The 23,981-nt window shown below is 35.0% G+C and overlaps 1 protein-coding gene across 3 annotated transcripts in view; it reads left to right on the forward strand.

Annotated features, from left to right (window-relative positions):
• Positions 1–16,891, forward strand: part of KCNQ3 (potassium voltage-gated channel subfamily Q member 3) — a 431,416-nt gene extending 414,525 nt beyond the window's left edge. For all 3 annotated transcript variants that reach the window (XM_074265426.1, XM_074265420.1, XM_074265422.1), the window contains 5 exons: positions 742–844; positions 3,974–4,105; positions 8,206–8,304; positions 9,243–9,327; positions 14,000–16,891. In XM_074265426.1, the coding sequence (XP_074121527.1) occupies positions 742–844; positions 3,974–4,105; positions 8,206–8,304; positions 9,243–9,327; positions 14,000–14,755 (1,175 nt within the window). In that variant the 3' untranslated portion in view covers positions 14,756–16,891. The remainder of the gene's footprint in view (positions 1–741; positions 845–3,973; positions 4,106–8,205; positions 8,305–9,242; positions 9,328–13,999) is intronic.
• The last annotated feature ends 7,090 nt before the right edge of the window (positions 16,892–23,981 follow it).

Below are 23,981 nucleotides of genomic sequence, written 5' to 3' on the forward strand. Positions count from 1 at the left end.
GTATTTGAAAGTAGATTAGATTTGGAGTCAGCGGGCCTTGCTTTGCCACTTACTTCATGTGTGGCTTTGGATAATTATTTCACTTACCTTCTCAACCTCCATTTTTTCATCTGCAAAATGAGGGCAATTGGAATAAGCAGTCATCAATGTCTTTTCTGGTTCTTAATCTGTGATCTTCTAAGCCCTGGCCCTTGCCCTTATGGAATATTACAGGACATAAAAGTACAGTAGCTTGAGTTCTACTTCAGTAACATCAAAGTGCTTCATAAATCTATCTTATTTGAGCTTTGCAACAAGCCCATGAGGTAAGCAGTTATCCCCATTTTACAGATGAAGAACTTGAGGCACAGACAAGTTAAATTAGAGGCCTAAAGTCTTATAGTGAATAAATGGCAAAGACAATAACCAAGCCCAAATCTTCCAACTGAAGATTTCCACACAATTCTGAATTCTAAGAATTTTTAGCTTTAATTAGTTGAAATTCCTTTAAAATAATCATAGAACTGAAAGGCCATAGAAGCCAAACTCCTCATTTTACTAAATAAGGAAACTGAATCATAAATATATTAAATAATTTCCCCAGGATCCCACAGTTAGAATTTGAACCAAGATTTGAGTTTATTGTTCTAACTCCAAGTCTAGTATACCATGCTGCCTCTCCAGGCTGCTAATGTAATGACATCCCTAAGCCTCCCAGGCTTCTATGCTCTGGTTTTTAGGTTTTTGTATCCTACTTCCTAGATGCTGGGACAGGAGAACCCATGACTGAAGAACGGGGTTACAGTAATGAATTCCTCATAGAAGACATGATCCCCACACTCAAGTCGGCTATCCGAGCAGTCAGGTATTGCTTTTATTGCATGTTCTTTTTGCTTCTATGGAGTCAAATGGAAACAACTAGAAATTATTTCTCTTAGAAAGTGAATTTGCCCTTGAGTAGGGAGGGAAATGTTGACAGTTGGTAGACTTTTGAGGTCAGGTAAGAATCATCTTTAATTTTTGTTGTTATCGTTCAATTGTTTCAGTCATGTCTGACACTTTATGACCTGATTTGGGATTTCCTTGGCAAAGATAATGGAGTTGTTGCCATGTTCTTTTCAAGCTTATTTTACAGATGACTAAACTGAGGCAAAAAGGATTAAGTGACTAGGATGATACAGTATCTGAGACCAGATTTGAACTCAGATTTTCCTGAGTCTAAAATTGGCATTCTATCCACTTAGCTTGCCCCATCATTACTTAATAGAAATAAAACTTTAAAAGTTTATTAATATAAAATATTACTCTAAGTCACAGTCATAGAATGTTAATAGCAGAAGGAAAATTAGAAGTCATCTTGTCCAATTCTTGTCTATGAATAAGTCCTTCTATAGTATGCTTATGGGGTTGTTCACCCTCTGTAGGAAAACTGCCACTGATGGGTACTTTCAGTTCAAGTTGATATATTCCATTACTGAACAGCTCTAATTGTTAACAGAGTTATTTTTTATGATGAACTGACATCTAAACGTCTATCTATTGGTCACATAGCAATTTTTTTTTCCTTAAAAGGGATACTGAACATGATTAACAGCTCTTTCACATATCAACCTTTCAAATATTTACATATTTACATATATGCCCCCTTAAATAAATCTTCTCCAGCTCCCCAGTTGCTTCACTACATTTTTACATGATTTTCTCAAGTGTATTTTTCATCTCCTTCCTCTGGACATGGTCAATCTGTCAAAAATTTCCTTAAAATGTGGTATCCAGAACTGATAACTATAGCAACATTAATTAGTATTTATATAAAACTTTGAGATTTTCAAAGTGCTTTATATTTTTTTCAGATGAGCGTTTCTATAAGTATTACACAAAAAAGTGATTTATATAGTAACATGTGATTCTCAATGGTTCTTTCTTCTAAAAAACACATGTATCTTCTAGCAGTGTTCTCCACATAAAATAATTCTTCTGATTGAAAAAGAAGCAAAGACTGACTTTGGGTTGCCCTTAACAAGTTAGTGAAGAAGGTTCTTTCTCTCCTCCACTATTCTAGTGTCTGTCTTCCTCCCTCTCTCTGTTTTTAAACAAGACAATCAAGCACAGGGTTTTGTCTAGACTAGAACATACAAGAGTCTAATCTGTCTATTTATATTTACTTAATAATTCAGAAGCAAAGTGAAAGCAGGCTTCCTTATATAAAAAGTCATCCAGCACTCAAACTCTCTGACCTTTTTAAGACTTATCAACAAAGATATGATTATTTTCACCACCAAGTATTTATTTAGAAAAGGAGTACATGAAATAATTTTATCCTGTATTTAATAGAAATTTTGATGTATGGATTATTAAATAACTCTACAAAGATGAATCATAATGGATAATTTTAATATTGAAGCATTAGAACTCCCTGTCAAGTTAAAAACTGTAAGAAATAAAGAGTAAAATCTTTCTGAAGTTAAGAATTGATTTGTAAAAATTCTTTTTATTAAAATTCATTTACCACATCAACACAGTATAAAGGCTGGCATATCTGCATGATACATTAAAAGTGGATCTATTATTAAATTTGTTTTCAAAACAGCCCCAAGGAATAGGTTGGACAGATTTTTTATAATTCAATTTTATAAATGATGAAAATAATGTACCGAGCCTTTCTTAAAGACACTTATCTAGTAAAGGATGGACCTAAGATCTGGGCTACATGGCAAGGGCTTACTTCACTATACTCCAGGGCATACAGGAATTAGACATACATCTGTAGTTTTCTACAACCAGACTTATTACTTCAGAACCACCCTATAAAACACTTCCCTCTCCATACCCCACAAAGAAGCCCTGCCTTGTTTCCTAGTAGTTAGTCATGGGGTATATTCTGCTCCTTCCTATGCATGATGAAAGGAATGTTCTCTTGTTGCCCACAAACTAAAACTAGGATAGTTCAACACCCCTACTCCCCATTTGATATATGAGAGAACTAAAGACTCGAGAAATGATGTGATTTATGCAAACTCCCATGCAATAAACATCAAGAGCTGGGAAACAGGTGGGGTTGAGGAAGGCATACAGAACCCACATTTCCATTTAATCTGCATCATTCACATTTTCTCTATTACTTTCTTAAGTCTAAACAATCATCAAAACAATAAATCTAACCCTGACCTATACATTTGCTGAATTCCCTGATGTAAATGTTCATGTTGGAAATTGAACAATCCACTTTTTCAAGCTTGTTTGAGTTGACTCCAATGAACTCCTGATGCTTGCTCTCTCGTCTGAGAGAAGGCTTTTGGTACCCTTCATCCTGCTTCCTTGAGCCTACTTCTCTTTCTCTGATTTTGTATCCCTTTCTCTTTTCCTTTTCCCCCATCTCTGTTCTCTCATTGCCTCTTTCCTCCCCACTCTTTGTATTACCTCTTCTTCTCTCTTTTTTTTCTTCTCCCTTCTTCTCTCTCACCTTCTTCTCTCATTCCTTCTCCCTTCTCCCCCCTCTCTCCCCTCCCTCTTTCTCACTTATCTTCCCCACCAACTCCTTCCATCTCTTCTCTTTGTGTGTCTCTCTTTATCGTTCTCTCTCTCTCTCTCTCTCTCTCTCTCTCTCTCTCTCTCTCTCTCTCTCTCTCTCTCTCTCTCTCTCTCTCTCTCTCTCTCTCTCTTTCCTTTTCCTTTATTTCTCCTTTTCTAGGTCTCCCTATCTCACCCATACTGGAACTACAGTAGGCACCTATGGGCATAAACCCACTTCTCACCAACACAAGAATTTTGATCCACTTTATTTCCAACTTGTGCTGGCTCACCCCTTCTTAGGAAGCCTGATGGCCCCAACTCCTTAGGAATCATCATATGGCAGTGGACTTATTTATGATGAACAATAAATTGGCTTTTGCCCTCTTGCAGCTTGGAACTACTGAACTCAAGTAATCTATCAGCCTCGGCCTCTCTAGCAGTAGGAAGTAAAATTGTGCTCCACTCTCCTTTTCACATATAGGATACTACAATTTCGTCTCTACAAAAAAAAATTCAAGGAGACTTTGAGGCCTTATGACGTAAAGGATGTTATTGAACAGTATTCTGCAGGACATCTGGATATGCTTTCCAGGATAAAGTATCTTCAGACAAGGTAAGAAAAATATGTCAGAACTAGAAGCAGCTAAGTGTTACCAGAACTGTTTACAAGAATTTCAAATGAATGGAAGTACAGAAATTGCCATGAGATACAAAAAATGTAAGTACTAAGAAGAGAAAATTCCCCTTGATTATTTATCAAGCTTCTCTTTGACTTTTTGACCTCCCTCCTTCTTTCTCTGCCTCCCATTCATCCCTCCTTCCTTCTACATTTAATATGAGGACCAAATTATTAGCTCTCCTGTATCTCAGAACCCCTGAGCTCAAGTGATCCACCAACACAATCCCTGTGATAGCAGAGACCAAAGGCATACTGCACCATACCCTCCTTGGACTCCTAAACTGCACTTAACCTCGTTGGAGGTCTTATATGGCAGTAGAATAGATGTTACATAGATTTTGATGGATGAAGTAGAGAACAATGTGATTCTGTACTGAGACTCAAGAGATATGGATTCTAGACTAGGCTGGATTCCTGGCTGCTTTGTGAATTTAGGTGAGTCATTCAAACCTTTCTGGTTTACTCTTCTGTAAAATGGGCAAATGAAGGTATCCTTTGCTAGTCTTTTAAAATTATTATTGAAGATTGATAATATCATGGTTATAAGGGAAGTTGAATGAAAATTTCTTGAGGTAAGAAATAACTGTACAGTTGTTGATTGTGTAGGTATTAATAAACACTTGTATTAAGTTGGACTGATTTTTTTTCATTTGTGGTTTGCATTAAAACCAATCTTTAGCTACTATTCTTATTACTTAAAATGTTATCTCGATGGATGGTGGTTGACTGTTGGTGAGAGTCTGAATGTGGGGGAAGAGGGCATATATAGAACTGGAAGGTACCATCTTTAATACAAATACAAATACAAATACAATACCCTACCGATTTGTGGGTATTCTCCCCAACAATGCAGATAACAGTCCATTTATGTCTACCTGACCTGTGTTACTTTTTTCTGTCATTCCTTCAGTTCCTCAGAGGGAGTGCATTTAAAGTCTTGAGGACCTGCCTTAATTTATCTTAATATTAAGAAGTCTCCATTTGAAATGGTATACTGATTCAACCATATTATGTGTAGTCATGTGAAAAAAAATTTTCATCACTAACTGCTTAGAGAAATGCAAATTAAAACAACTCTTGAGGTACTATCTCACACCTATCAGATTGGTTAATATAACAGAAAAAAGAAAATGTTGGATGTGGGAAGTCTGGGACCCTAATGCATTGTTGGTGAAGTTGTAAAATGATCTAACCATTCGGGAGAGCAATTTGGAAATATGCCCAAAGAGCTATAAAACTATACATACCCTTTGATCCAGAAATACCACTATTTAGGTCTGTATTCCCAAGAGATCATTTCAAATGGCATAAAATATTTATAGAAGCCTTTTTGTGGTGACAAAATTATTAGAAATGGAGGTCATGCCCATTAATAGGGGAATCAATGCACAGGTTGTGGTATATAAATATAATAGAATACTATTATGTAATAGGAAATGATGAACAGGAAGATTTCAGAAAAACCTAGGAAAGATTGTACAAACTGGTGCAAAGTAAAAGGAGCAAAACAAAAACATTGTACAGTATCAGCAACATTGTGTGATAGTCAATTATGAATGATTCAGCTCTTCTCAGCAACACAATGATCCAAGACAAGTGCAAAGGACTTAGACTATCTACATTGAGATAAAGAGCTGAAGAATTCTGATTGCAGTTTGGAGCATATTGTTTTAACTTACATTATTCTTTTTTGTCTTTTTTCTATTGATCTGTTTCTTCTTTCACAACTGTGACTAATATGGAAATATGTTTTGCATAATAGCATATGTATAACCTATATCAAATTGTCTGCTATTATAGGAAGAGGGGAGAAAAAGGGCATGTTGGAGAGATTGAGGGATAAAAATTTGCTACTCTAAATCTTCTATAACTGAATATTAAACATTGTCCATATGTAATTGAGGAAAAAATAAAAGGCTATTTAAAAGTAGGGGATAATTTTAAAAGCATGAGAACAAGTTTAAAAAAATAAATGTTAAAATTGGTTTTACATGTAATTAGGGAAAATAAAATATTAAATTATAGGGAAAAAAGACTTCAGTGAAGCAGCAGGGCTTTCTGGCATTTATCCTTTACTCTTGTCAATAAGATTTCATATGAGATTGTTAAAACACTTTAAGGTTTGCAAAGAACTTTACATATGTTATCTCATTTGAGCTTCACAAAACCTTGGGAGGTTAGTGCTATTATTATTTGCATCTTAGAGATGAGAAAACTAAAGCCAGGAGAGATTAAGACTTATCTAAGGTCATACTTGACTCCATATCCAATGCTCCAAACATTAAGCCAGACTGCAACCTAACATTATTATTGTTTATACATGAAAGCCCTTATTTTTGCTCATATATTTCTTTAATGATATTCTAAACAAAACCAAAAATACCAGGAAGGTCCAAACTAGAGCCAGCACAATTTTGAAAACATTGAGGGGTCAGTCAATAGGTATTGATTGAGCACTTTAATTCTCTAGATACTGTGATAAATATGTGTACATGTATACAAGTATTCAATATATTAATGTACAAAGAAAAGAGCAAGAACTAATTTTCCTTCAAGCAGCTTCTAACCTAATGGGATTCAACTCTCAATGTAAATGAAGTCAGGAAAGATAACAAGAATATGGAGGAAAAAAAATTGTTATTGCCTCCACCAACACGAAAAAGAGTTTAAGACACAGACCTTTAATTTCAGTGGTATAGGGAACTTCCAGGGGGCCACATTCAAGAATTTTGTGATCCTCATTCAGCCCACTGATCACATTTTGAGACCTCTGCCTGACATCAGCCCCAAAAAGTAACCAAGTAATTATCAACAATTCCAAATCTGTATGCCTACTTCCCTACCTATATACAATTTCCATTCTAGTGATCTAGTTCTACTTTTTGAAGGCAACTATTGGGAAGTTATTATAAGGAGGCCAGAAGAAGGTTTTCACAAAGACATTGTACAATAGACTATCTTTACCATCACAAAATTGACTAAAAGATGTAGGGAATTTAACATCCCACTGGATTTATTATTTGCTGGCTGTTTTCTAAAAGACATTTGATTCAGTATAATAGGATAAGCCCTTAAAGTTTCTTTCAATGGCTATCAAATATAATGATTTTGAGTCAAATATTACATCCTCTCCTGCTTTTAATATTAATGGATGGAAGTGTTTCTATGTAAATGAAGTGTTGGGGAAGGGAGAAAAGAATACACTGGTGCCTGACTATCACACTACTGAATTTTATGGGTTTTCTTAGGCCAAATCCAAGTTGTGAAAATGCATAATTTTAATTGCACAAATATTTTGATTTACCTACTAAGAGCAAAGCATCACATTAGATCTAGGAATACTTAAGAAATTGTTCCCACCCTCAAGAATCTTACATTCTTACTACATTGCAAAATCAGCTGCATTTTCTAGAAAATGACAAAAGGAGGTCATTTCATAAACAATTATAAACTCAGAGATAATTTCTTAGTGTACCATCTTAATGAGTCTGGGGACAGCATAGACTTCTATCCTTCTGCCCATGCAAGATTATAAAGCAGAGGCAGAAGAGGTTTCATTTCTGCTCCACTGAATGAGGATCATGAAATGGTGCAGGTTGCAGGAAATGAAAGCGTTATGCCGGCAGCATATTGTCAGATCCATCATTCTAATGACCAGCAAAAGCCTAGGGAACTAAAAAAGATTCATGACACTAAAAACAGGTCCTTTAGAGTTGGCAGTAAAAATCTCCCTAACTAGATGTCTTTGGGAAAGGAAAGCCAAAGACGAGTTAGACTTAGAGCTTAATATATTAGGGTTGCTAAGAGAAATAATAAGATGCATCTATCTCCCTGTCTCTGACTCTGCCCACAATGTTCTCCATAATAATAAGAAGCTATTTTTACCTAGCCTAAATGGATGATGTATTGGGAATATAAATAATCCTGCATGTACATCCATAGTCTTTGCTTTATTTTGTATGATGAGTGGTCCAGTGTCTCAAGGAAGTTCTTTGGAATAGTATTTTCTATTTTTTTTCCTCTTTCTCTTTCAGAGTAGATATGATCTTCACCCCTGGACCTCCATCTACTCCAAAACACAAGAAATCCCAACGAGGAGGAGCTTTTACCTATCCTTCCCAGCAGTCTCCAAGGTTTGCTTCTAGAAATAGCCTGACCCATAGTCACCAGAGTCAGCATTCCATGAGCAATCCCTAATCTCAACTTTATTCACTTAGGGTATAGAGATTCACTGTTCCCCAGAAGTGATTAAGGAGAATGAATAGAAATAAGTAAAAGTAATACTTGGGTCCTTGTAAATAGAAATTCTTTCTTAAATGCAAAAGGAGAGATTGTATTTAAAGAAATCTTATGGCAACTTCTTTTGCAAAATGATTTTTCATTTAAAATAAATGAAGGTTTTCATATAGTATACTTGTTTGAAAGTATAATTTTTGAGAGGCAGCATTTGGTGAGAAGAACCTCAATTTGAAAACTTTCTGACACTTCTTGACTGGGCATGTCATTTCATTCTAACATTATTTTTCTTATTTTGAAAATGAATATTACATCACCTAGGCCAGGGCTTTTTAAACTTTTACCACTTGTGACTTCTTTTCACCTGAGAAAATTTTACATGACCTATCCCTAGGTTTTCTCTGAAATCAAATGGATTAAATAGAGTCAGAATTAGCAGTACTCACTGTCTAAATCATAAACTCTTTCTACCATGTGACCTTAAATGTTGACACAAATCACACACACACACACACACACACACACACAGTAAAAATGATTCATTTGTTGCTCATTTTTGCTTCAGTTGTCATCATCTTTCAGTAAAGTATAGAATTTCTATCCACTAGTTTAAAAGTCAAATTGAGGACAGGAGAATGTAAAATTTTCCCTAACTCAAATTGACTGATTGAGTCTCCTGAGTATCTTAGGGAAATTATCTATCCATATAATTTACAGAAGTAGCTATAATGATATTAGGTCCCTAATATATAGATAAATATATATAGATATATAGATAACATCACAGAATGGAAGGGGATGCAATGCTCTCATGGGACTCTTGATTCTTTCCTAGAAATGATCCGTATGTAGCCAAAGCATCCTCATCAGAAATTGAAGACCAAAGCATGATGGGGAAATTCGTCAAAGTTGAAAGACAGGTGGGTTCTGAATTTATGGCATTAAAGAAATGTTTCTATTTCATTGTCTCATATAATCATACCTTCTGAACATAATGTTACTCCACTGGACATGGGAATCATAAGATCATAGATTTAGAGTGGAAAAACCCTTAGCAGCAATCTGAATTCAATTTTATAGAAGAAATAACTAAGGCTGAAACAGACTGGCTTGCCCATGGCCATACAAATATTAAAGGTAACTAAGTTGTATAGTGGATAGAGTTCTGGGTTTGGAGTAAAAAAAAAACCTAAGATCAAATCCAGCTGATAATTATGTGACCCTGGACAAGTCACTTAAATGTGTTTGCCTCAGTTTCCTCATTTGTAAAATAAGCTTGAAAAAACACAACAAGCAACTGCACTGTCTTTGCTAAGAAAATCCCAAAAGGTGTCATGAAAAGTTGACATGAGCAAAACAATTGAACAACAATAATAATAAAGATATTGAGTTTCTGAGAAAAGATTTTAACTCAGATTTCCTGAATTTTGAGTCCAATGTTGCTACATCACCTACACTAAACTGCTTCTCATGTCTTTAGTCAAAATCCAAGACCACTCATTATCTTGGTTTCATGACTTTGAATCTTGTAGGGAGAGACCAAGATATATTTGAATACATAAATCATCATTAAGTCTGACTCTACTTATTTAGAAATTGGGAAATTTTTAACAAGATTCATTAAGCTGAGTTCTCTTTTTATAATGTATTTGTATAACATGGGCATGTTTGAAAGTTCAGCTCAAGTTACACTTTTTAAAAGGGTGGAAAGGGAGAACTTGAAAGAAAATAATATAAGTATTTAACATACTTCAAAAAATTCAACTTGTTTTCGAGGACTATAAAACAGTTTAAAACCACCCATTTTTATATCAAAATATTCTGATTAAAACACATGATCATTAAGATAAGGCCATACAAATCAAAACTTAGCTGATTATTTTATTGTATTTTGTTTGGAAGGATGATATCATTGGTATATGGAACTTCCAATCAGGAAATTTCATTTCATAATGCTGATCAATTGTTCTGTAACTTACAGATCTAGAGAATTTCTTGGATTACTATATTGTTGTTATGTGACAGGCTCAGGATCAAACAGCTAGAACAGAACCCAGGTTTTTCCTACAATGAGGTTGGCCCCTATCTTCTTTATCTTGCAAACTCTTTTAATTGTAAAATAATAAAATTTCATTTTTAAAAGCAAATATCAATTAGCACTTCCTTGTTATACTCATGAAATTTCCTGCCTCTATATGTCAGTTCTTTACACTGTACTTGATATTAAATAATCATCTTTTTCTCAAGACCTTTCCTGCTTCTGACCAATAATGTAGAGTCTCATGAAGACAGACCTTGCATCATGGAAATTCATCTGGAAAGCACTTAGAAGAAATCAGCCGCAATGCTAACTGTATCAGATAGTAGCCCAATATGTTTAAGGCACAGCAACTCTGTCATCCCTAGTCAATAATTTGATTAACCAAGTAAGAATAATCTGCTTAGGGAGTTAAAATATGCCTCTCAATAATTTCTATTCATTTTTTCCTTATTCTTCACTGAAAGGTCCAGCAGAGTCAATTAAATCTCTCTTTTTCTTGATAATCCTTTTATTTACTGAAGACAATTATCAGACACCTTGAGTTTTCTCTAAACTAGGCTGAATATCCCCATCCAATCCTTTAACATCTTCATATGTCATGAGTGTCAGGAAGACCTAAATTCAAACCTGGTCTCAAGCAGTTACTGATCCTGTCTGGTCACTTAATCTCTGTTTCCCTTAGTTTGCTCAACTATCAAATGAGAATAATTATAGCTAATAAACAATAAAAACCTATCTCATTAGGTTTTTGTGAGGATTAAGGGAAATGGCATTATAAAAAAGCATTTAGTGCAGTGCCTACCACTGATAGTAGGTGCTATACATTATGAATTATGAATGTCACTCCCAAAGCATAGTACCTCCATTTGATTATAATGCTTGAAGGTATGTGGCCTAACTATGATGAAGTCCATTTGGCTTACCTCTCATGTCTCTAGTCTTGGACATAAGTCTCTTAATGAAGCCTAAGATTGCATTTTCTCCCATTGTTATATCACACTGTAGACTCATTCTGAGTGTATGCTGTGCATGCAGCCAGACATGAATTCTGCTAAAGCTATGCTGTAACACTGGAACTATACAGTGATGTGGTAAGAACTTTGCTAGGCAGTTCAGATAGCATTAGAAATAAAATATGAAATTAGTCTCTGACTTGGATAACCACATCATAAGACTTTATTTCCAAAGTGAAGAAAAGTTCTTCTTTATGGTGGATGTGCCCACTCATCCAAAGTTCCTTTTCTGAAGGAATATCTCTATGTAGAGGCAATACTCCATCTAAGCATTGGACCAAAGATGGTCCAAAGATGGATCAAACTCTGTCTAATCACTTAATACATTACAGGTTTTCACTCAATAAGTGAGAGCTGAGATGTGGATATAAAAAAAGAATGATTATTTCCTCAGACTGAAGATGAAGGGACCATTTTTTTGAGATTAAGGCTAAATGGTCCAAGCAAAGGATATAAAGTCAGAGAATCTGCATGGGTCCAATATGTAGCTTTTTTTTTCCCTTTCTGGCTATGTGACCTAGAGCCATATAATTTAGGGTTTAAAGGAATCTTAGGCATCCTCTAATGCAAGTCAAACATTTTATCAATTAGTAAACTGAGTTCTGGAGAAGTGATTTTTCCAAGGTTACACATCTAGTAAATAGCAGAATGGAAATTTGTTCATAGAATTAGGACTCTGAATCACTCCCCTCTGCTTTAATCTCTAAGAGATTATTTCCATTTCTGTAAAATGGAGTGAATAATACTACACTGGGAAACTAGGGCAAACTAGGAGAACAGAGAATAATGTACCTGTCAGATCTATGGATAAGAGAAGAATTTGTTATCAAATAAGGGATAGAGAACATTATCAGATGTAAAATAGATAATTTGGATTATATTAAATTTAAAAAGTTTTTATATAAGCAAAACCAATGCAACCAAGATTAGAGGAAAAGCAGAAAGCTGGGGGTGAGACAGAGACTTATAGCAAGTGTCACTGATAAAAGCCTCATTTCTCAATTATATGGAAATGTGAGTCAAATTTGTAAGAATAAAAAGAATTCCCCAGTTGATAAGGGGTCAAAGGATATAAGAAGTCAGTTTTTGGATGAGGAAATTAAGTTATATGTAATTGTATAAAAATGCTCTAAAACTATCAATTAGAGAAATGAAAGTTAAAATAATTCTGAGGTACCATTTCACACCTATCAGTTTGGCTCATATGACAGAAAAGGAAAATGATAAATGTGGGGAAGAGATGTGGGGAAGTAGAGACACTAATGCATTGTTGGTAGTGTTGCAAAATGTTCCAACCAAGGGGCAGGTAGATAGCACAGTGGCTAGAGCACCAATCCTGAAGTCAGGAGGACCTGAGTTTAAATCTGGTTTCAGACCCTAGCTATGTAACCCTAGGCAAGTCATTTAATTCCAATTGCCTCAGCAAAAAAAAAAAAAAAAAAAAAAAATTATCCAACTATTCAAGAGAACAATTTGGAACTATAGCCAAAGGACTATAAAATTGTTCATCATCCTTTGAGCCAGAAATACCACTTCTAATTCTCCATCCTAAAAAGATCAAAGAAAAAAAAGAAAAGAATCTATCTGTGCAAAATATTTATAGCAGCTCTTTTTGTGGTAGCAAAGACTTGGAAACTGAAGCCTATACCATTCAACTGGGGAACAGCAGGACAAATTGTGATATATAATTACAATGGAATACTGTAGTGCTCTAAGAAATGATGAGTAGAATAATTTCAGAAAAAAGAAACCTAGAAAAACTTACATGAACTGATACAAAGTGAAGTGAGCAGAATTAGGGAAACATTGCATACAATAACAGCAAAATGGTATTATGATCAACTGTGAAAACTTAGCTATTCTCAGCAATCCAAATGATTCAAGATGATTCCAAAGGATTCATGAAGAAAAATGTCCATTTCCAGAGAAAGAATCGATGGAAGATGAATACAGATTAAAGCATACTATTTTCCTCTTTATTAACTATTTTAAATTAATTATGTTTTAACATGACTAATATGGAAATGTGTTTTACATGATTGCACAGGTATAACGTATCAAATTGCTTACTATTTGGGGAATTGAGAGTGAGAAAGGGAATTTGAAATTTCAAATGAAAAAAATGTTAAAATTGTTTTTACATGCAATTGGGAATAATAAAATATTTCTTAATAAAATTTTAAATAAAATAATGTTGCTGTAGATTGTTAGCAAAAAACATAGCTTATTAACTTAAAAGTACAATACACTGTAAATATGGCAATTTTGTCATTACTGAGCAATAGCTAAGTGTCAGAGTGAAAAATAACTGACATTTATAAGATATTTTAAATTGATAAAGCACATTACATATTTTCTCATTTGACCTTCTCAACTACCCTATAGTGCAGATAGTATCATCTCCCTTTTATAGATGAGGAAACTAAAAGCTCAGTGACATTTATATGATTGGCTCAAGGAACCTCTTTTGCCTTAAGCCATAAAATACAACCGTTACCAAGAATGATTTAATACATTTCTCTCCATTTTTCCCCCTAGGTTCATGACATGGGGAAAAAACTGGATTTTCTTGTCGATATGCACATGCAGCACATGGAACAGCTCCAAGTACAAGTTACAGAATACTACCCAACCAAAAAGGCCACTGTTACCCCAGCAGAGGTTGAGAAGAAAGAGGACAACAAGTATTCTGAATTGAAAACCATTATCTACAACTATTCTGAACCCTGCACCCACGAAACCCCCTACAGCTTCCACCAGGTCCCTGTTAACAAAGTCAGCCCCTATGCTTTCTTTGCACATGACCCAGGGAGCTTGCCTCGAGGTGGAGGAGGAGGAGGAGGGCCACCCTCTGAGAGGGAGAAGCTCCCCAGGACTCTCCCTTCCTCGGTCCCCTATGCAGAAAGACCCACTGTCTTGCCTATCCTCACTCTTCTAGACTCTCGGGTGAGCTACCACTCCCAAGCTGAGCTCCACAGCCCCTACCAAGAACGCATCTCACCCAGGCAGAGACGGAGCTTCACCAGGGACAGCGATACACCCTTATCTCTTCTCTCTGTCAACCACGAAGAACTAGAGCGCTCACCCAGTGGCTTCAGCATCTCCCAGGACAGAGACGATTACCTTTTTGGCCCCAATGGGGGCTCAAGCTGGATGAGGGAGAAGCGGTACCTGGCGGAGGGAGAGACGGACACAGACACAGACCCCTTTACCCCGAGTGGCTCTATGCCTCTGTCTTCAACAGGGGATGGGATTTCAGATTCCATATGGACTCCTTCCAACAAGCCGGTTTAAAGGGGAAGGAGAGGTCACTGGATGGCCTCTCCTTGTAATGTAGACAAACTTTGTATAGCTCACTTATTCTTACACCCAAAGCTTACTAGTTGGAACACCAATGGCTGCATTCAATGCATGTGTTAGTAGTAGTCACTGCACCATTCCACGGGGATTTACAGCTGCATTTTTTTTCCAAGACACCACAAGGAAGCCGCTTCATTTTGAGCATGCTTTGCATGACTTTACACTATATAAATGGTACCGCTACTTTCTTCTAGAATACATATCTATCTGCTATTCTTACTCAAAAGTTACAACTGGGCCTGTGCAGGGAGAGACTATAGAAGATTCCATGCTCTTTTCCTTTTATAAACAGAGAATATAGTTCCAGTTAATTCTAGTGTCACTGCCCATTTGTGTTGTAGTACCTGCCCTGAAACCTACACCCATTTTTCAAAACAATGAATTCATTTTCTTGATAACCTTGCTAGCTCTCAGAAATTCCCAGAATGGAGAGCAAGCTCTGTGAGATCTTACCACTTATAATTACTTTTGGAGGAATTCTGATTTCATTCATGTATAGAACTCTCGTGGCAGGAGCTCCCTCAGCTGAAGACAATCAGCAACCACTCTGTAATTGGTCTTGCAGAGTTGTGTAGGAATGCTGAGAAGTTTAGTGATGTTCTTAGAGCTAGTATGTGTCAGAAGCAGGATCTGAAAACAGGTCTCATTGTCTCCAAGGTCAGCCCTCTATCATCTAGATCATGTTGTTTCTCCTTCAGTACATTATAAAGGGAAAGAAAAAGAGTATCTATGCCTTTTCCTATATATGGATAATCTATTCGATAAAGAAATTAGGGAAAAACATTTCCAAATGGGATTTTATGAGTCATGTAAAATAAGGAAAACTTTGATACTAATTTCTTTGTCCTCAAAAAAGGATTAAATTTCTATTCCCTGCAGGCAATTTTCTGCAAAATATTCATTAGGAATAGAATCAATTTTAGATTAAATCCCTACAACTTTACATGTGAGTAAAATGAAGGTTAAAGAAGTTAAATTATTTTCCCAAAGAAGAGTAGCAGAACAAATTTGAACACAGGATTCAGCACTCCTAAGGCATTTGCATGTGTAGAAAACAGGGATCAGAAATTATACTGAGATTCATATCAGAATCCAGAGACTTTAGAAATCATCTAGGTCCATCCCTCTCATTTACTAGATTAGAAAACTGAGACCAAGAAAAGTTATTCAAGCACCTACCAGTATTATCACTGTTTTCTCTGTGGTTGACTTAGCTGTGGTACCTTGAACATAGAATGTCAGTTATTTTGTGCCCTAATTGACCAGGGAAAACCATAAAGATTGTAAAAAATAATACACTTATTTTTATTCTATTTTGCTTCAAGAAAAATGGCTGAAAGTCACTTTATTGATGTGTCAGTTGGCCCATATGATAACCACCACATTTTTTTCTTTATTAGTTAAATGAGATCATGTATGTAATCCACTTTAAGAACTTTTAAAAGTTGTCTAAAAGTCATTTATTATTATTTTATTTTAGTGAATGCATAATTGCCTCACTGTGGGGTACTTCCTTCATTGACACAAATTATGATGAATCCTATCCATCTGTTATTTCATTGATTATTAGATGAAGATATAGTAATGATACCAAAATCTAAATGAATATTTGTTGATGGGGATGCTCCATAACATTATGGAAGTATGAAGATGACCCTGGCCTGTTGAAAGTTTCAAGTTGAAATAGAGTCAAATTAGGTCTCAGCAATTGGCTTTGTCTGATGCTTAAGGATCAGTGTGACTCAATATAGCTTAGAATCAATTGGTCACCCAGTAATGAATTTTTAACCATGTTTACCCCTTCTTCCTTTCACACTTTTATGAAAATGCTTAAATCTTAAGTAACATTGGATCAGCAGAAAGTTAAAAAAAAAAAAAAAAACTTTTCTCAGTGTCCTACACTAATTACTATGCATAATCTTTCTAAGGTTTCTCTTTACCAGTTGATAATCTATAATATACTCTGAAAGTGGAATTTCTCCTGAAGATTGAATCATATAGATAGATACCAGTTCGACTGCATAAGTATATATATATATATATATATATATATATATATATATATATATATATATATATATATATATATATATATATATATATATATATATATCAGTCCTGCCCCTCTTTAAGTATTTGCTTATTAGGTCCTCAACAACTAGCTCTATCAAAACGACCCAATTAGTGAAGAATTAGGCATATTTGGGTACCTATATGTTGACTACATTTGAAATCTTCTCACTTAGAGAAATAATAGTTCTTGCAGATGCTTCAGTAAAATAAGTTTTTACAGTAACTAATGGAAGGTATACAGTTTTTTTGGTAGGGGAGATAATCTTTTTTGGGGGTCTGAGGTGTGGAGATTACTTAGGAAGAAGGAAGATTGGAAAGGAGGATATTGCCAATGGTGTTTGTAAATGGAATATAGGAAGGGCTGCTAATTGAGAAGTTTGAGATTGGTTGAGGGTTAGAATAGGGTTAAGAAAATAACATATAGTTATAAAGAACTAGGGTGTGCTTCAGACTCTGCCCTTTCAAAGACTTGCTGCCACAGGAAGTGATCATAGAAATAACTGCCATGTCAACCAGACACATAAAGTTCTGAGATGGATTGCTGGGAACCCCTGATCCAATGGGTCAAATGTGCTTTTCTCAGAGATTGATTTCTGACTAATCTAGAAGTTATGATTTGCCAGGAATGACAGAAATATCTTTGTTATCACTTTTTTATATTGTTATTTATTTAAAATTTTTATTTAAATGAATTGATAGAAAACTGACCAAACTTTCTACCTTTGAACAAATTAATTTTTCTAACAAATTGACACTGTCCTAGAATCTTGGCCTTGGTGTCTTAATAGATCACACATGCTGTGAGGGGATGCTTATGTTCATGCTTGCTGATCAAAAAGGAATGGCCTTTATAGAAATATCTTCTATGGACAAGGAACTTACTAAGTAGTACAAGTTATCATGGGCTATGTGGGTAGGTAGGTCCACTTTCATTGGAAGTCTTCATGAGGAAAATGAACGACCTAATTCTTGTTTAGGTAACTTTATACAAAATTATTTCTGAGGTTTCTAAAGAGCTTTGAGATCCCATTGTATATAAAAAAAGCTTCCAGCCTTACAGCAAAATTTCACTAAGGTATTTCCAGCATTATGAACAAAATTTCACTAAGATTTAAAGAAGTGTCAGCTTTCAAGTACTCTATGTTTTTGTCTTTCCTTGTATCCCCAATACACACAGTGCTCAGCATATAGTAAGTGCTTAATAAATACTTGTTGACAGAATAACTGAACCACAGAGAACTTAGAACAGAAAGCTTAGCTTTCATCTGGTCAATCAATCAATCAACAAGTATTTGTAAAATGCCTTATATATGTGCCAGACATTATACTGCGTATTGGGAATACAAAGACAGAACCCTCCTTATCTTAAGAAGCTTATATTTTATTGTTTATGAAGCCTCATGAAAACAGGACTTTTTTTCACAAATCTATTGATAAGCTATTATGTCCCTAAGTAGATTTTGATGAAGAACTATAATTTTAGAGGGTTAGTAAGAGCTCCTATCAGAATTAAATGGTCTCATCTCTAAAAACAAGATGTGGGGAGTGGGGAGGTGAGACTTCAGGCTCTGATTTGATCAATTTTACCTGCCTAGTCTCAAACCATTTCGACAAAAGAGGGAGCTCTAGATTAATAAAGATTTTTTTTTTCTTTTGTAAGTAAAACCAGGTTTCTCCTCTTTCCTACTTTTTTTTTTTAATCCATTCAAAGAAATGTAGCCATTTCTGATTGACATTCCTATAATTGAGGATAGTATTTATGTTATTTTTATTCCTCACATACATCTCAGACATTATCTACTTGGAGAGCCTTAGCCTAAAGTCTAATTCTAATCTTTGTAATTTTTGCTCCATAGTAGAAAAAAAAAACAGCTACTTTAGTGTAGGCATCTACTGATTTGTTTGAATTTTGTGAGAAATAACAGATACATTTTCTTCAAATTCTTTCCCTAAGAATTACTTCATAATCAATCTTTAACAGTCTTTACAAACCAAAATTCCATGTGAAAAAGGGGTTGGACGTGTGATGTTATTGGTATAAGGAATATCCTAGAGAAGGAAACTCTTTACCAGTACAGGCAGGGAACTTCTCAGAAATTTAAAGCCTTAAAGAGATAGCTAGCATACTAAGAAGTTAAGTGGCAGATCCAGAATCACAAAGCCAGTATGTTCTAGATAAAGGACTTGAACTCATGTCTTCTGGATTTGAAATCTGGCTGCTCATTATGCCACATAGGTTCAACATTTGCTGAACAGATATCTGATCATGAGCATACTTCAGAATTTATTTCTTAATCTTAACTTTCAGTAATAAAGATATAGCAATTTGAGGGTATATTTCAAAAAGGATTCCATTGATTTCACTTTCCACATGAAGTCCCATCATCATTGTTAGGATGATTTATTCTTATGAACAAACTGTTCATGGAAGTAGCTGTGGCTTGCTAACTGCCTGCCATCACACCAGGTTTTCCAGAGTGCAACATTATTAGACACAAGGGAATTAAAATATACGTTTGGTCTTTGTTAGCCAAAGGAAGTGATTGGAACAAAGCTTTGACAGTTTAAATGTAAAATTTAGAATACAAAAATTCCTTTTATTTTCACAATACAGTGTCTGTACTGTATAATGCCTTAAACTGGACTTTCTAACATTCTAACACAAATACTTATTAACTTTAGAAATTTCCGCAGTTCAAATAAAAAAGAGGTGAGGCTTGTAGCCTAAAATATTTAGCATTAAGCTATTGTGACCTTAAGGCACATATTGATATTGATATCTTTGCATTTTGAATTATTTGAATCTAATCATTGAAATGAGAAAACTGTTACTTCCATCAGAAGATAAGACCCTGTTACTTTGGGTTCAGTTCATGAATCCCTAGTGGATAGTGTATCTTAATGTTATGCTAAGTTCATATTTTCATAGGTGAGCAAATGGGAAAATGCCACAGAATGATGATTTAAAGTGAAGGACCTGGTGGGTGCTTACCAAAGACTCATGTGGCTTTTTCTTCTCTTTTTTCCCAAATGAGAAAAATTATGTAACCAAGCCAAATTTATGCATGATTTGGTACAAGGAGCCATTACTGAAATTGCATGTTTAGTGGGAGTGATGTATGTCTGGTTCTGATTCCCATTAAGACTTATGACACTATCACAGTAGATGGGATGCTGAGCTTGGAATCAGAAAGATTTGAATCCAGATTCTGTCTCAGACGCTAAATTACTTCTGTAACTGAAAGGAATGGACTCAATGCTTCTAAGGTCTAGTAAGCTCTAAATCTAAGATACTAAAATTTCTCTCTTTTAGCATCACGGCTGCTAATTGCATAGTAGCTTCTTTTATTTGCTAGTACAGAAGATTCAGAAACTTAAAAAATAGACAGCACTTATAGATCAAAAACATTAAAGAAATTTGCTCAATACAGTAATGTACAGTAGACAAGGTCAACATTTACCTCTTTCCATTCACTCATGCATGTGCAAATGTGAACAACGGGCAAATCTTCTGAGTTTTCAAGGGCTGCACTTATAGAGAAGATAATGTTTCCAAGTCTTGAAGAAATCATTTTCTCTTCCCCCCACTTCCATCTTAAATCTCCCCAACAAAATTTTCCAAAAATCCTAAAAATTCAGTGCCATTAACACCATGCCAATATACCCCCTTATTTTTTTTTTCCTTTGAACTTTGCCCAATTGCTTTCTTCTTTATTCCATCAGGTCAACAAATTATCTGGTCTACTACTTAGACTCACATGACCCCTAGAGCCAATCAATATTCAAGCATCATCTATATAAACAAATCAGTTTGACAAAATTTGACAACTCTCCTTTTTACAAATGAAAAAAACTAGACTTCAGAAAGGACTTTGTTGCTTTATTTGTCACTGACATTTCCCCATCTTTGTTATTTGCCTCTTAAGTAGTTTTTGTCATATTTTTTGAATATAGAGGAAGCTTCTCCTAAGAGAGAGCATAATGCAAAGTTATCAAATACTTTAGGCCTCAAGAGGTTGAGCAAATAATTGAAGAAATCCTCATTGAATTCTATGCACCTTGTCTCACAAATTTCACTAACATCAGCCTAATACTTGGCAAGACTGGGGATCAAAACAAATATTGAGAAAATGATCATTTTAATGGGTTCTCACATGCCCATCTGAAAGTCTGTAGAGTGAATTATTATTCAGTAGTCAATAATAATGGCTTCAACTATAAAAATATAGATTTGTTCATTTTAAACTTGCCTAAAGATGCTACATTTAATATAAGCCGAGGAGATAAAAATACTTGAGCTGATACTTATTTCAATAGTCCAAAGAAATGTAAGCTCTTGAGGACAGGGGTCATTTATTTTTTATTTTTTTCACAGTCTCCCCAGCATCTAGCACAATGCTTTGCCCATAGTAAGCCTCTAAGAAATGTTTGTTGAAATAAATAAAATAAAATTGAATTGAATCTCTGGGCTGGCCTTCATGATCTTAAAGGTAAGCTTTAATTCCTGTAATTTTGGGAAGCTGCTAAATTATTTTCTTTCTGAGGCTATATGCAGAAATTCTGTAGTAAAGAGTTAGTGGAAGGTATTCCAGGTCTATAAAAATGTTTACCATGAGAGACAACACACCTTCTCTTCACTGAATGGCTGAGCCAGTTTTAACTTGTTTCTATATGGTTACTTTTAGACCCAACACAAACTGATTTTCCAACTAATGAGCAAAAATGGGACAGAAATCCACCTTTCTATCAATAATTCAAAACAAGAAGGTCCCAGACAGTACTTCTAGGATACCAGTTCCACAGTTGCTAAGGAACAAAACAAACACAAACCCTCTATGCAGCATCTCCCTCAACATCCTAAACAACTTCAGCAAACATAGTTATTCTATACAAGGTTATTATGCTTGGCACTAGAGATACAAAGAGCATTGCCTCCCCCCATGCCCAAAAAAATCTCTACCTTCAAGAAAGTTACATTCTACTAAGAAGGGGGAAAGCCCCCAAAGGCAATCCCCAAGAAGCAACTGCCCCCCCAAATGCCTCAGTATATCTACAATACTGTTTCTCTACCAGAAGTCTAAATACCACAGAACCAAATCTGTTCTCCCATATCAAATTTCCTGGTTTCTTACTGAAAATTAATTTTATATGAGTCAATTTTTTGAATATCACCTATTAGCTGATCCTCTCTTATTTTATAAATGTGGAAATCTCAAGAAAGATTTGCTAGGATAAATATTTACTTTGTTGTACTTAGGAATCTACTCCTGTAGCAAAAATAGAGGACTCCATGTTTGTTAAACTGGCTCAAAGACCAATTTCTTTGAGGTCTTAAGCCTGGGAGGATGTTATGTAATACTGAATGACTCACTTTGTGCTAACTTCTACAAATACTTTATTGTCAGAGTTGCTACTCAGGATTCCATGAGAATCATTTCTTCTCCAAACCATTTATGCTAACCTGTCATTATCTTTTTTATTTTACACTGAATTCAATTAAATAGGTTCAAATGTCCCAATTGACTCAACACCTATCCTGTAATCTACTATTTGGATTTGAAGCCAGCTTTTTTCTTCAGAGGTAGCATATTTGTTTTCAACCACTTTCTCTTCTGGGTCTCTTGTGGGCAAATCACAAAATGGGTACTTCTCTTTGTATTTAGAAATTTCTCTCTCCCAAGATCGGAAGGCAAAGCTTTTCTTCTGATGTCAGCACCTTTTTACAGGAGAGAAATAGTCTCTCCCTTCACCCACCAGCATATTTCTTTCAAACCTAGGCACGGAGCTCCCAAGGGAAGAATGAATTGGGAGGATTGTGTTTTGTTTTGTTTTAGTTAAGTCTTTATCTTTTTTTTTTTTTTTCCTATGTAAAGCATTGCTTTCAGTCTTTATACTACAAGATCCATTCTGTGTCTTTTTTTTCCTGAAAAATGTGTTAACATCAAAGAGTAAGGAAAATAAAATAAAATCTGATTTTGTAAAATAGTGACTTGTCAGTCCCTATGCCCCTTCTCATATTTGTATTCAGCTCTGGTTTTAATTCATTCCAATTAAACTCAAAAAGTATTTATTAAATGTCCAATATATCCAAAGGCCAAGAAAAAAAAAATCTTTAGCCTCAAAGAGTTTATATTCCCCAAATGGATATAACTTGTATAGAACTGAACACATGTGGAGTAAATATTGAAAATCAATGATCTGTGTTATTAACTGAATCACTTAAAGGGCCTGAGTGAGAAAAATGTATGCACTGTTAGGACAAAACTAGGCAGACCATCCATGGTAGCTATGGACTAGGTTGGAATGGGACTTGGTATTTCTATGTTGTTGTTATTGTTGTTGTTTTTTCTTTCTGATGTAGCAAAGTGACTTCAAATGTCAAGAGAATGATCCATTTTGAATCTCTGAAGGACAAGATGAAATTACAAAGTGACAAACCTGATGTTTTTCCTTTTGGGGGGTTGTTTTATTATTTTTTTTCCTTTTATGGCATAGAATTCTGGTGCCTTGCTCCCTGAAGTTGTCTCCGAGCTACAAAGGATATGCTTTTTTTCACATTCTGGCTTACAAGGGAACACAACTTTTCTACAAGTGGCCTTTAGTGCTCTTTCTAATATGATTTCCTGTAATTTTTAAACTGTATGTCTAATTTATATTCTGGCACTGTCTGATATTTGAACAACTTTAATATGTTGATTTCCATCTATATTATGCAAATGATACTTCTTACCTGATTTTTTATGTTCTGTCTTAAAATGAACAATCAAATAATAAAGAAATGCCGCACCACTTATTAATAAATGGAAATTTCCATGATAGAGTGAAAGAATGTCATTTGCTTTAAAGGCTCTCTTAAACTGAAGGGCAAGGGTGGGCTGTCCCAAGACTTTGGGAGCAAAGGTCATGGAGCTATGAATTAGGGAACCTTAAAAATTAATCCTTCCAATTTTCTTTCACTATATTTGAGGAAATTGAGATCCAGAGAGTTTCCATGATTAAGATCATACAGATAGTAAATAGCAGAGCCAGAATAGTTCTTTTACTTCCACGATATTTCCTTCTCTTTATAAGATATCCCAAATGTTGT

The sequence above is a fragment of the Sminthopsis crassicaudata genome, chromosome 1 (genome assembly GCF_048593235.1).
Source record: "Sminthopsis crassicaudata isolate SCR6 chromosome 1, ASM4859323v1, whole genome shotgun sequence".
NCBI lineage: Eukaryota > Metazoa > Chordata > Mammalia > Dasyuromorphia > Dasyuridae > Sminthopsis > Sminthopsis crassicaudata.